The following is a 12,679-nucleotide window of genomic DNA, read 5'->3' on the forward strand; positions in this document are numbered from 1 at the left end:
GGAGGAAGAGGAACATACTGTTTATGAGTGATGCAAACTTGACCGGTGAAATTGATATTGAGCCAGTTAACGTCGTACAGAACATGCCAATTAGAAAGGATACACTCCAGAGAATTCAATGTGTCATTCAGGAAGACATGGAACTTCTAGCGTTGGAGCAAGTAATAAGAAATAGGTGGCCTGAGTCGGCGAAAAAAGTGCCTTTGCAACTTCGGAAATATTCTACCTTTAGAGAAAAATTGACCATACAGGATGGCATTATACTCAAGGGTGATCATTTGGTAATACCGCAAGCTCTATGTCAGGAGCTCGTGAAAAAAAATCCACTCAAGTCGTTTAGGAACACAAGCATGTCTTAGACGAGCTAAGGAAGTGTGGTACTGGCCGAACATGTGCAAAGAAATCGTACAGTACATTTCAGAGTGTTCCGTTTGTAAGGTACACTCACAGAAGCAGCAGAAAGAACCCATGGTTGCACACTCCTTTCCTTCAAGACCTTGGGAGGTAATTGCAGCTGATTTGTTTGAGTTTCACGGTCGAGATTATTTGGTCACCGTAGACTACTATTTGAATTTCTGTGAAGTGGACAGGCTCTACAAGTATAATAAGACAACCAAAGAAGTTATTGTCAAGTTGAAGGCTCATCTAGCGAGATATGGTCTACCAGACAAATTACTGAGTGATAATGGGCCTCAATTTTCCTCTGACAAATTTAAGAAATTTTCCGATGATTATGAATTTTATCATGTAACCAGCTTACCTGATTACCCTCAGTCCAAGAAGTCAGTGAAGACAGTGAAAAAGAGAAGTCAGTGAAGACAGTGAAAAAGATTATGGAAAAAGCGCATGCTTCCGGAACAGACCAAACTTGGCTTTTCTGGACTTCAGAAATATGCATACCAAAGATTTGGAAACCTCTCCAGTGCAGCATTTGTTTGGTCGACAAACTAGAACATTAGCACCCACCTCTGGTAGACTGTTAAAGCCAGCAGCAAGTGATGATACAGTAGAACGTTTAAAATTGAAAAAAATGGAAGCAAGCTTTTTACTATAACCGAAGTTCTAAGCTTTTAAAGCCGTTGCAGAAAGGATATTGTGTTTTTGTTAAACCAAGGAAGTATACCAAGGAATGGATAAAGGCAAAAGTAGAGGGAAAGGTGGGAGTTAGATCTTATGCAGTGCTTTCTTAGGAGGAATTGTCGACATCTACGCAAGGCAAATAGTCAGGACCTAGAAGAAGAGGAAATGGAGACGGACTATGGTCTTATGAAACTGTTACCTAGAGAAAGTACGGAAGAGTTCGTGCAACAGAACACTAGTTCACAGCCTATGCCTCAGACACAAGAGGAGTCGTCAACAGTAACAAGCCTAACAGGTGTTCAACAGCAGGAGCGTCACGATCCAGGGGAATGTAAGAGAAAGTACAGTTCCAAAGGACGTATTCTTAGAAGACCTGCATACCTCGAGGATTATGGGACTTGAACACTGGCTGTTTGTGTTCCCTGTGTGACTGGAAATGGTATAGTATGGGCATAATATTACATGACTTTTTTTTTAGAAATAAAAACTTATTACAATGGTTAGTACATTAAAATATTCTTTAAAAAAAAATCCGAATAAAAACAAGAACAAGAGCAAAAACAATAACAATGACAATAAATTCTGCTGCGCGCCAGCGTGGCAGCACACGATTCTTGACATGGCTTAGCGACCTGGCGAACTATATATTGTCGAAATCTCGATTTGTGTCTGTTAACATTTCGGGGGGGAGTTTTTACGGAATGAGGGGGAGCGCACTGAGTTGCCAAGCAAGATATTGTGCCCGCGGTACGTTTCATTCCATGTGCTTATATTAGAAGTCGGAAGTCTAAATAGAAGAAAATATTTAAGAAACTGAAAAACAAAACGATATGGCTGATTTACATATTGCTGGAAATTTTCATCAAGGCAGTGAACATTTTAGTGTTCAATCTAGAGGTAAGCAATGTGCTTTCATGAGCTTATCGGCAGTTTTAACAGCAGAAAATATCCCAATTTCAGATTGGTCAATAATAACTTTAAATAATGTCTTATTGCAAGCTGACAAAATGTATTTAAAAGCTCTCAACAGTGGCTTAATTGTTTTAGACCCAGGTATCGAATTTTTGTCTGTAGATAACTTACCAAAAGTTGTTGGTGTTTCATGTTGTGGGAGCATGTTTTCATACGAAATCGAACTGCCGGTGGTAGCAGAAGATGTTAATTTACCCATTGTGGTAGAGCCCATTGAGGCACACAATAACACTCAACTACCTATGAGGGTAGAACACACAGAACTACCCATTGTGGTAGAGCCCTTTGAGGCACACAATAACACTCAACTACCTATGAGGGTAGAACACACTGAACTACCCATTGTGGTAGAGCCCTTTGAGGCACACAATAACACCCAACTACCTATGAGGGTAGAACAAACTGAAATACCGATTGTGGTAGAAAACACTGAGCTACCCATGGTGGTAGAATCTATGGATAAAAACCTTATTTGGTTTATTAATTATGAACAGGAGCTTCAGGGTCTTGTTATAACTGACAATGTTGAGTCTCATTACTATACTCTTCATTCGGCACTTTTGAATACATTCATTAGTCATAGTTCTGCTATTTTAGTTTTAGAGGGCTATATGATGGCAATAATAAAGCAATCAAACTTTTTCTACATATTTGATTCTCATGCCAGAGACAGAAATGGCATGCCCGATCCTAATGGCACTGCAGTTGTCATTAAGTTTGATAATGTTCTAGATTTGGAACAATTTTTGTATTCTCTTTCGACAAAACTACATGTCAATTTATTTGAAATAGTACCTGTGTATGTAACAAAAACTAATGTAAGCCCAAGCAAGGCTAAAGATTGTAGAAAAAGAAAACAGTCAAAAGCAATCAGGCTCAAAAAAGTGAGTGAGTCTATGAAAAGAAAGCGGTCAGAGGAAACTGACAGTGCTAAACAGATCAGGCTTGAGAAAGATAGACAAGCCAAAAAACAAAAGCGTGGAAAAAAAGTGTCACAGCCTGCACATGAAATTGATCAAGAAAATTATTTAAAAAATTTTGACAACACAAAGTATGGTGGTATTGAAGAGCAATGTTGGGCTAAAGCTAACATCAATAAGTTTTGTAAATCTATGCAATATACTGTTTTTCAATGTACAATTTGTCAGGAGGCATGGCCCCTGAAAGCTAAACCAAGGACACCTTATGTGTGTTCAAGATGCTCTAGAGATAAAAAGTATCCTAGAAAATTTTCATCTGAAAATTCCATGATACCTTCATCTGTCCCAGATGAATTGCAAAACTTGACTCAAGTTGAGGAAATGTTAATTGCTCGTGCTTTGCCAATAATGAGAGTGTATATTAAACCTGGTGGGCAAAGGGGGTATTCAGGGCATTGTATTAACCTGCCTCAAAATGTCACAGAACTTGCAAAATCTTTGCCAAGATATCCCAAGGATTTGGCAGTAATTATTGTCAAAGTTAAAGGCAAGGACAACACATTTAAAGATGTCAGAGTAAGAAAACAAAAAAGTCCACAATGCTTTAGTTTGGCTAGTGAATAATAATCCACATTATTCTGAAATACTAATTAATGATCATGCATTGCATTCACTGCCTGAAAATGGTGTACCACCAGAACTTATGACTGTTGAGACTAATGATGATATTGTCTCAGACAATGACAGTTTTCCAGATATGGGTCCCTTAACTGATAATCCTTCTGAGGATATCATTTACAATGAGTCAACAGTGATGAGTAGTTTTTTACCTGTTGGTGAACAACAACAACAGGAAATTGAAGCTGTTAGAAATAAGCTCTGTGAAAATGAGCCAATGTCCTGGCCTACAGTTGATAATGAACCAATAAATGAGTATCAAGTGCCTTATTTAGCAACAATGGCTTTCCCAACATTATTTCCTGATGGAAAAGGTGATTGTACCAATCAAGAACTCCTGAGAGATGTTCCTCTTCTGGAAAAAATAAAACATCTTCTAAAGTTTGCTGAAATTATTGATGGTAAATGGGTATACCGTTTTGCAAATCACCCTAGGTTTCCTTATTGGGCCTTCAATATGATTCAAAGAAAACGAATTTTGCAGCAAAGTGGGATATTCCTGAAACAAAATCCAGGTGAAGCACATCTCACTATAGATGAACTGCGTGAGATGGCTGCCAGTAACAGTTTTTTTTTATGTCCAAAGTTTCCAGATATGTTGGAAATATTGCAGGTACAAATGCTTACTGGAATAAAGTGTGAGAGGAACTTAAAGCTATAATAACAAATGTTGGACCACCAACATTATTTTTTACTTTTTCCTCAGCAGATATGCATTGGCCTGAGTTGCATGCATTATTTAATGCTGATAGAGACTGTGAAAATTCTAATATTTCCAGTGAATCAAGGCGACAAAATGTCATTAACAATCGTCATCTTGTGGACTGGTTTTTCACACAGAGACTAGAAAGCTTTGTTAAACACTGGCTTTATGAAACACTTGGTGCAAAGTGGCACTGGTTCAGATATGAGTATCAAGGTAGAGGTAGTATCCAGTGTCATGGTACTGCTAAATTAAATAATGACCCAGATTTGTGCCAATTAACTCAGACTGCTTTGAAAGGTTTCTTAGCACAAAAATTTAGAGAAGAAAATGATTGCTTTGACACAACATAACTAGACCAGGATATTGAGGCTGGTCAGAAAGCTGCTGAGACAGTATGCCGGTATGTTGATTGGTTGTTATCAACTGTAAACCCAAATCCACCAGATGAGGACATGTGGATAAGACCTGAGGTTCATCCATGTCAACGATGTCATGAAGACATCTCTGAACATGAAAAACAGTCAGATTATGTAGATCTTTTAAACATGGTTCAAAGACACACTTGTTGCAGTACAAGTTATTGTCTGAGAAAAAAGTCAAATGAAACAGATTTAAAATGTCGATTTCATTTTCCCTTTGAGCATTGTCCAAAGACAAAGCTAGAATTTGAAAAAATTCACACTAAAGATAATGATAATCATTACAGAGCTAAAGTTGTTACTGAACGAAATGATGGCAGGTTAAATAATCATTAACAACTTCAACTACAAGGATGGAGAGCCAATTGCGATATTCAAGTTGTCATCGATCACTATGCTTGTGTTGAGTATCTGACAAAATATGCTGCTAAGGGTGAACCAAGATCGCCTTTATTAAACCAAGCATGCAATTCTGTTGTTCAAAATATAGATGTTAATAGCGAGTCTCGTCGAGCTATTAAAAAAATAGTTATGAAGTCTCTCGGTGAAAGGGATTATGCAGCCCAGGAGACAATGCATCATTTATTGTCACTAAAACTTCATAGCTCATCATTTAATGTTATCCCAATAAGTTTAAATGGTTCACGCAGAGTACGTGAAAATGTTGAAGAAGATGAATCATGTACTGATCATTCACTTCTTGACGTATATGCTAATCGTCATGAGTATAATAATTCACGAGACGTTGTGAACATGAACTTCGTCCAGTTTGCTACGACGTATAAAGTTGTAAAAAACAACTGACAAAATTGCCAGAGAATGTCATACCAAGAATATTTCCTACGTACTCTCCAAATCCAAAAGGTAAAAATTTCGGTCTTTATTGCAAATACCAACTTTTGAGCTATAAACCTTGGAGAAGTTCTCAGAATAACGCATGGGGTGATCAAAGGACCCTACTGACGAACTTTTGTCAACACTTGGCAAGAATTCTTGCAACACCTTATGGCAACACAATGTCCCTGATTGGTTTGACAAGTTACAAGCTGTATTCAAGTCAACAATCAGAAGCTGAATCTTCTGAACAACCAGAAACAATTCGAGAGGAGTGGATGATTCTATCAGATCTTAACACACCATTTGACACATCAGAGGAAACGCCAGAGTCAATGTATGACTGGCACGTTGACAGAGGTAATTATTCTGAACAAAAAATCCATGAAATGCCTTCATGGTTAAAAACAAACAAGGAAGAATTCAGTATGGTTGAGCAATATGATGATGTTGATATTGACACTTTTAGTGAAATGCAAAAACTTGCTTACGACATTGTGAATTCTCATTTCAATAATACATCATTACATAAAGAGCCATTGTGTCTGATTATAAATGGCGTTGCAGGAACTGGTAAGAGTTATCTTATTAATGGCATTCGAAATTTGTTACAAAGGAAGTGTGCAATTACTGCTACAACTGGAAAAGCAGCGTATAATATACGAGGAATGACGGTTCATTCTTTATTGAAATTACCTGTAGGATCGCAAGGTAAAAAAGATCTAACAGGGCAAAGCTTGTGCAGATTGCAGGAGAATCTGACTGATATTGATTACATCATCATTGATGAGTATTCTATGCTTGGTCAAGTTACTTTTGGTTGGATAGACAAACGTTGCAAACAAGCAACTGGCTCTTATGACAAAGTATTTGGAGGAAACTCGTTAATTTTAACTGGCGATCCAGGTCAGTTGCCACCAGTAGCAGACAAACCTCTTTATCATGCTAAACCATCCAGTGCTGTTGGTGAACAAGGTTTTCAAGCATATCAAATGTTTGAGAAAGTTGTTAAACTCACAGTAAATCAACGAGTTCAAGGTGTGACATCTGAACAAATCATTTTTAGAGAGTTATTGTTACGACTTCGCAAAGGCGAATCAACAATTGATGATTGGAAATTACTCCTAACCCGTCAACCATCAAAAGTCACAAATATAAAAGAATTTGAAGACGCTACTAGACTTTTCTACAGCAATGAACAAGTTGCCAACTACAATCATGAGCAACTTTCAAAACTTAGTCATCCGATTGCCCGTGTCAATGCTCGTCATTCATCAGAAATGGCAAAAAAAATTTCATCTGATGACATGTCAGGCTTAGAACCAGTTGTTTTTCTGACAAAAGGTGCCAGAGTCATGTTAACTATGAATTTGTGGTCAAGTGTTGGGCTCTGCAATGGTGCTACTGGAATAGTTGTTGATATTATCTATCACAACAACCATCAACCACCTGACTTGCCTATTGCAGTCATTATTGAGTTTGAAAACTATAGAGGTCCTGCTTTTAATGTGGACAAACCATCTTGCATTCCAATATGTCCAATCACCGTCTCATCACAGTCAGAAACTGGTTTTCATGAACGGCAACAGTTGCCTCTAAGACTCGCCTGGGCTCTAACAATACACAAGAGCCAAGGACTTACTCTTGCAAGAGCTTGGATAAATATTGGAAAATCAGAAAGAACTGCTGGAGTTTCATATGTTGCTATAAGCAGAGTGAAATCACTTTCATCTTGCGTCATTGAACCCATGACATATGAACGATTAACAAGCTTGAAATCATCAGCTAATTTACAATACAGGCTTGAGGAGGAGGACCGCTTAGATCGTTTAGCACAGACTACCAATAGCAGTGCGTTTTAAATTGACAAAAAATATAGTTTGAAATTAGACATGGGATTCTGTTAAAGGTCCCATTACTTTCTTGTGTACTGTATATTAACTTTATTCTCTGTTGTAAATTATTTCCATATTATTTGAAGAATGTCATTTATTGTCACTGTATGTATGAAAATATGCTCATCAACATGTTGTTTGGTAAGTTTAGTTTTTACTTTGTTTCTGTACTTCACTACACACTTCTGCGACATTCATTGGGCTAGCTAGGGTATTGTAGTGAGTCTAGTGACTATTGTATTAAAAAAATCATGTTCTTTTCTTTTGTATAGATGCCTACTTCTGGATAAAAATAAGGAGCAACTGGAAATACAATGGCATAACTGGACAAATATAAAAATATTGGAATATACAATATATACTGCTCAAACAATTGGATAACAGTCAATAATGAAAACATTTTGAAGCTGTCATTTATCATTTCAACATCATTCGTTCAGGAAAGTCAAGAAATGTCATTTTTGCAAGGGAAACTGAAAGAATAATGGAGTAACACAAGAAGAGATGTGTATGTAACAAAATTAACTTTTTAAACTCAATTAGAAGACACAATGGCATTTCTGGATTCTGGTTTTTGCCAAAAATATTGCAATTTAACCTTTTTCAACAATGTGATTGCACTGAATAAGAAGAGCACGATGAAACTGCTATAGCTACAACAATGATGTCTGCTCATGCAGAAAAGTGAAGAAACATGATTTTTCATGGAAAAAGTGTAATATAGTTATACAGAAGGAGAGGTGAACTACACTGTTACAGTGTTACCTGTGCTATCAGTGGACAACTAAACCAGGTTCATTTACTGTCATGGACCTGGTAGTTCCAAATGTCATTTAATTTGTTTTTCCAGTGTTTTGCTACAAAAATATGAATGAACAATTCATCAAGTAATCTTAAGGAACTAATGGTATAATTGTACAGCCATGTGTCAATATACTTAATGTCATCAGATCAATTTAGAACTGTTTTTCAAGCACTTATAGTTGAACATTGAACAAATTTCATACATACACAGTGTTGTCAGATAAATTCATGTAAATAGAGTTCTGTATTTTGCTGTGTTGTGATGTTGTGTGTCTGATATTAAATAAAATGTACTATGTGATGTGCTGTGTAGTGTTAACTAATATGTGATGTCGTGTGATGTGATGTGATGTGATGTGATGTCATGTAGTGTTGCCTTTCCAAGCCTATTAATGACTTAATGTAAAATTATACTTATTAATTTCCGTAAAATCAATTTTGACTAATTAATTATTTGTTGGACAGTGTGTCTTTGTCTATAACTTTATAGGTTCTTTTTCTTGGAAATACCACTGTAAATACAGCTAGATTCATCCTTAAATAAACGACTGAGCAAATCAGTACAATTTTATTCAATACCAATTGTGACAACTATTTATAAGTCTATTATATACAATTTGCAAAAAAACCTTAGTAATTAAACTGTTAAATATTTTCAGCAACACAACAGTGACAACACTCGTCACAGTCTTCTGATAAATTCAGACAGAAGTATCTTTTGTTGAACAATCAATTTCTAGAATCCTATTATCCATATAATTTATTGCTGCAAATGTCGATTTGATGTTTTCGATGTGCGCTTGATTCACTGGTTTGATTTGACTTTTTGAATTTTGATAGAGCGCTAAACAATAACTGAAAAGTTACACATATGGTAGGTAGTATTGCGGGCGCTACACACCTCGTGCTTTCTTTTTTCTCCGAGTTTAGACTTGGAGTGGGTACATTTTAAATCAAAGGTAAGTAAAAAAGTTTAACTTTGTTTTCCTACGGAAGGACCATTCGAAAATCACGTATGTGAGAATGTCTCCTGAATAAAGATTGCTATCATTCAACGTTTTAGAAACGATTCTCGTGGAAAACAATGCTCATTATTTAATTTTCTAATATATAATTCTGTCGATAACGTTTTGTTACTTGGAGCCGAGCACAGAACTTTTATCAGTAATCAACTTTAATACCAAGTGTACTTGGATGTACTGGTGTATAATTTTTACATTTTTCAGAAACTGATGTACTAATCTTGTAGTGATTTAAATCACCACCTTTATTTAAACTATAAAGTTTCCTTTTATATTTTTTTAAGATTCAAATTCAACAAGGATGACCAGCCAAGATCAATGTAAGCAAACTATAAACAAAGCTAAGCAAATGATGACATTTAACTTAATAGTAATTTCTGGTCTTCTTTACTTTTTCTAGCTCCAGTTAAAGATGCTAATGGACTTTCTTGCTATCTCCATGCAGTCTCACCAGTAAAAGTATCTGCCTCGGGTACTTGCAAATATTTCAATATGACTTTGCAAACGTCTGATGGTTCTATGAATGCTGTGTGTTTCTCTCCTGAAAAAAGATCAGTTTTGCAGAAATTCCAAACTGAAAAAAGTCCTGTTAAGATCACGACATTCAGAACCAGTTCAAAATATGGTAAGGAAGATGTTGTAATTGATAAAGCCACAAAGATAACACCAGTCGAAAAAAACATTGGATTTGAACACAGAGATCTGGCTCCTTCGTTTGTTACATCTCTGGCATCATTAAACCAAGTTTCAGCAGAACAATTGGTCACAGTGAAGGCAAAGGTTGCGAAAGTAAGCGGAAGCAAAAAAATTTCAAGCCAAAGGATTTCCAGTGGCCACCTGAAAAAACAAGAAATTGTGATTGCTGACCCAACCACCTCGATGAAACTTATCTTGTGGGAGCAGTTTATCGACTGCCTCGAAGCCGACCAAACATACATGTTAAAGAATCTTCGATTAAAACAAAATGGTACAACCAAGTATTTGAACACTCCCAAATCAGATACATTTTCTTTTGAGAAGGTCGAAGAATTTACCGAACCTGTCATTGAAGATGTCCAAACATTGTCCACCATCGACGTCTGTGTCAGCTTATTGGGAGTAGAGTCCATTTCCGCCTACCATGCTTGTCGTAAATGTGGAAAAAAGACTTCTTCAAAAAACGAAGGTGTGCTCCAATGTGAGACCTGTCGTATGGTTAAAAAAAGTGGTTCTGCCAGTAAGCTATGGTTTTTGCGACTTCTCTTCAAGAATGTGAAAAAACCAAGCGATACCATCAGCTTGTCAATTTTCAATGATAACTTGACAAGAATTGTTGACTACCTGCCAGAGGAGGTGGATTTAACTACAATTTCCCCTGAACAATTGTCTATTGCTCTACTTTCTATGCCGCAAGTTCAAATCACATATGATATTGTAACAAGAAAGGTTATTGATGTTAAAGAAATTAACATTTAATTAACATTTTGATAGACATCATTATCTTGTTTTGAACATTTTATTGTTAATATTTGCTATTGACATTTAATTGTCAGTTGTTTTAGTTGCGTGAGGGACAACCTTGTTGTTAGTAGCAATATAAAATATTACATTGTCAGTTGTTTTAGTTGCGTGAGGGACAACCTTGTTGTTAGTGGCAATATAAAATATTACATTGTCAGTTGTTTTAGTTGCGTGAGGGACAACCTTGTTGTTAGTGGCAATATAAAATATTACATTGTCAGTTGTTTTAGTTGCGTGAGGGACAACCTTGTTGTTAGTGGCAATATAAAATATTACATTGTCAGTTGTTTTAGTAGTTTGCATTAAATTTTATTGGTTAAGATTTGCGCAAGCAGTGTTGTGATGTTGTGAAATGCGAGGCAGCATTTTCTTGCGATAGTAACTTCTAGTAATAATAATAATGGAAACTTTATTGACTTTTTTCTTATGATATACAAATTACAAAGGTAAGCCTCTCTTTGACAGGTAGTTTACCAGTGTCTACTTGAATTGGTTACATGTTGTATTTACAGATTAAATGTATTAGTATGATATAAGTTGTGGCTTATTCCATTCTTTGTTACGTTTACAGAATATATAATAGGAAGACCTTATACAAATGTTCATAATTTTTCTAACAAGATATTTTCTGCATTGACTATCAACTTCTAGATCTTTCAGCATATCCATGAAACCTAATGCTGGTTTAGAAAACACACCTAATATACTAATAGACATATTAACGAATATTACTTTTTCATACATTTTACACTGCTCATTAATTAATGCTTGATATTTTTGTTCCTTACGTGTCACATTAGCGTGGAGATTAGATTCAAAGCCAACAGTAAGTTCCAGTATATAAATACATTTGTTTTCAAGTGATATTAGAAGATCAGGCCTATATGTATCTCCAGTGATGACTGACAGGCTAATATAATCTGGTAGGTCAACATAAAGGGTAGATTTCTTAACAGATCGAAGTGCTGTTGAAATACAATGCAGAACCGAGTCATGTCGCCATGTAAAACGACCTTCATTTAGGTAAGCGTTGCATCCAGCCACGATGTGAAGAAGTGATTCAGGTTTCAGACAAAACGAGCAATTAGATGTTGACGAAATTCCCCACTTTTGAAGATTTTTGTTAGTTGGAAGAGTGTTATTTATATATCTTATGGTGAAATTGAATATATTCTTTGGAAGTTTGCTTTGAACGGAGGACCACGTCGAGTTCAGCGTGAGGGTAGAATATTTAGCAATGTTGGAGAAAAATGATCCTTGTGAAGTAAGGTGAAGCTGAAGCTTTTCTTCGTGTTTTTCTCTTACGGAACTTAATACTTCTTTGGTGTTTTTGTACGTGTCATATTGTATATTTTTGTGATTACTAGTGTTTTTCTAAAGATTAGTGATTTCTGTATTAGGCGACGATTTTAGAGCATTTAGGGAGATTGTTTGGCATTGAAGGAATTTAGTTGAGGGTAGGATGACATTAAGTCCAAGTTTGTTGCAAGGGGGGGGGGGAGCGTTGCTAAGTGTTGCAGAGATAGGAAGCTCAAGCCATTTTCTGATATACTTTGAAGTGATGCTATCAAGTTTTTCGTTTACCCATGTTTTTCCTATGTCAGCAACGGTGAAGTTCCAGGAAATTTTGGAAAGAACATATCGGTTGTACAAAAGTATTTTATTCTTCGGATGTAGTGGTAGCTCGTTAATTTCTTTAAGTATGTTTGTTAGTGTCTCGTAAACTTCAGATTTGTGATTGTCGTCAGACATGCTGAAGTCAAAATAGCGGCCCAAATAGCGAAATGATTTTCCAATTTCTACACGTGGTACAAGATGGTTATTTATAATTAATTTTGGGAGATATTGT

At 36.1% G+C, this 12,679-nt stretch overlaps 1 protein-coding gene across 1 annotated transcript; it reads left to right on the plus strand.

Annotated features, from left to right (window-relative positions):
* The first annotated feature begins 6,406 nt into the window (after positions 1-6,406).
* LOC114526773 lies at positions 6,407-10,785 on the plus strand. The gene is made up of 2 exons (XM_028548296.1): positions 6,407-7,364; positions 9,755-10,785. Exons 1-2 carry the CDS (start codon positions 6,407-6,409, stop codon positions 10,783-10,785), a joined length of 1,989 nt encoding a protein of 662 aa, XP_028404097.1.
* Positions 10,786-12,679: the final 1,894 nt, after the last annotated feature.

Source organism: Dendronephthya gigantea, unplaced genomic scaffold (genome assembly GCF_004324835.1).
Source record: "Dendronephthya gigantea isolate DGI-Jeju-01 unplaced genomic scaffold, DenGig_1.0 000041F, whole genome shotgun sequence".
Classification (NCBI taxonomy): Eukaryota; Metazoa; Cnidaria; class Anthozoa; order Malacalcyonacea; family Nephtheidae; genus Dendronephthya; species Dendronephthya gigantea.

Excerpts from the sequence above, each read along its gene's own strand:
- LOC114526773 (XM_028548296.1), top strand. The coding sequence starts at position 6,407 with ATGCTTGGTCAAGTTACTTTTGGTTGGATAGACAAACGTTGCAAACAA. Across the intron at positions 7,365-9,754 it reads CGTCATTGAACCCATGACAT|TTTCTTGCTATCTCCATGCA; the intron begins ATGAACGATTAA and ends ATGCTAATGGAC.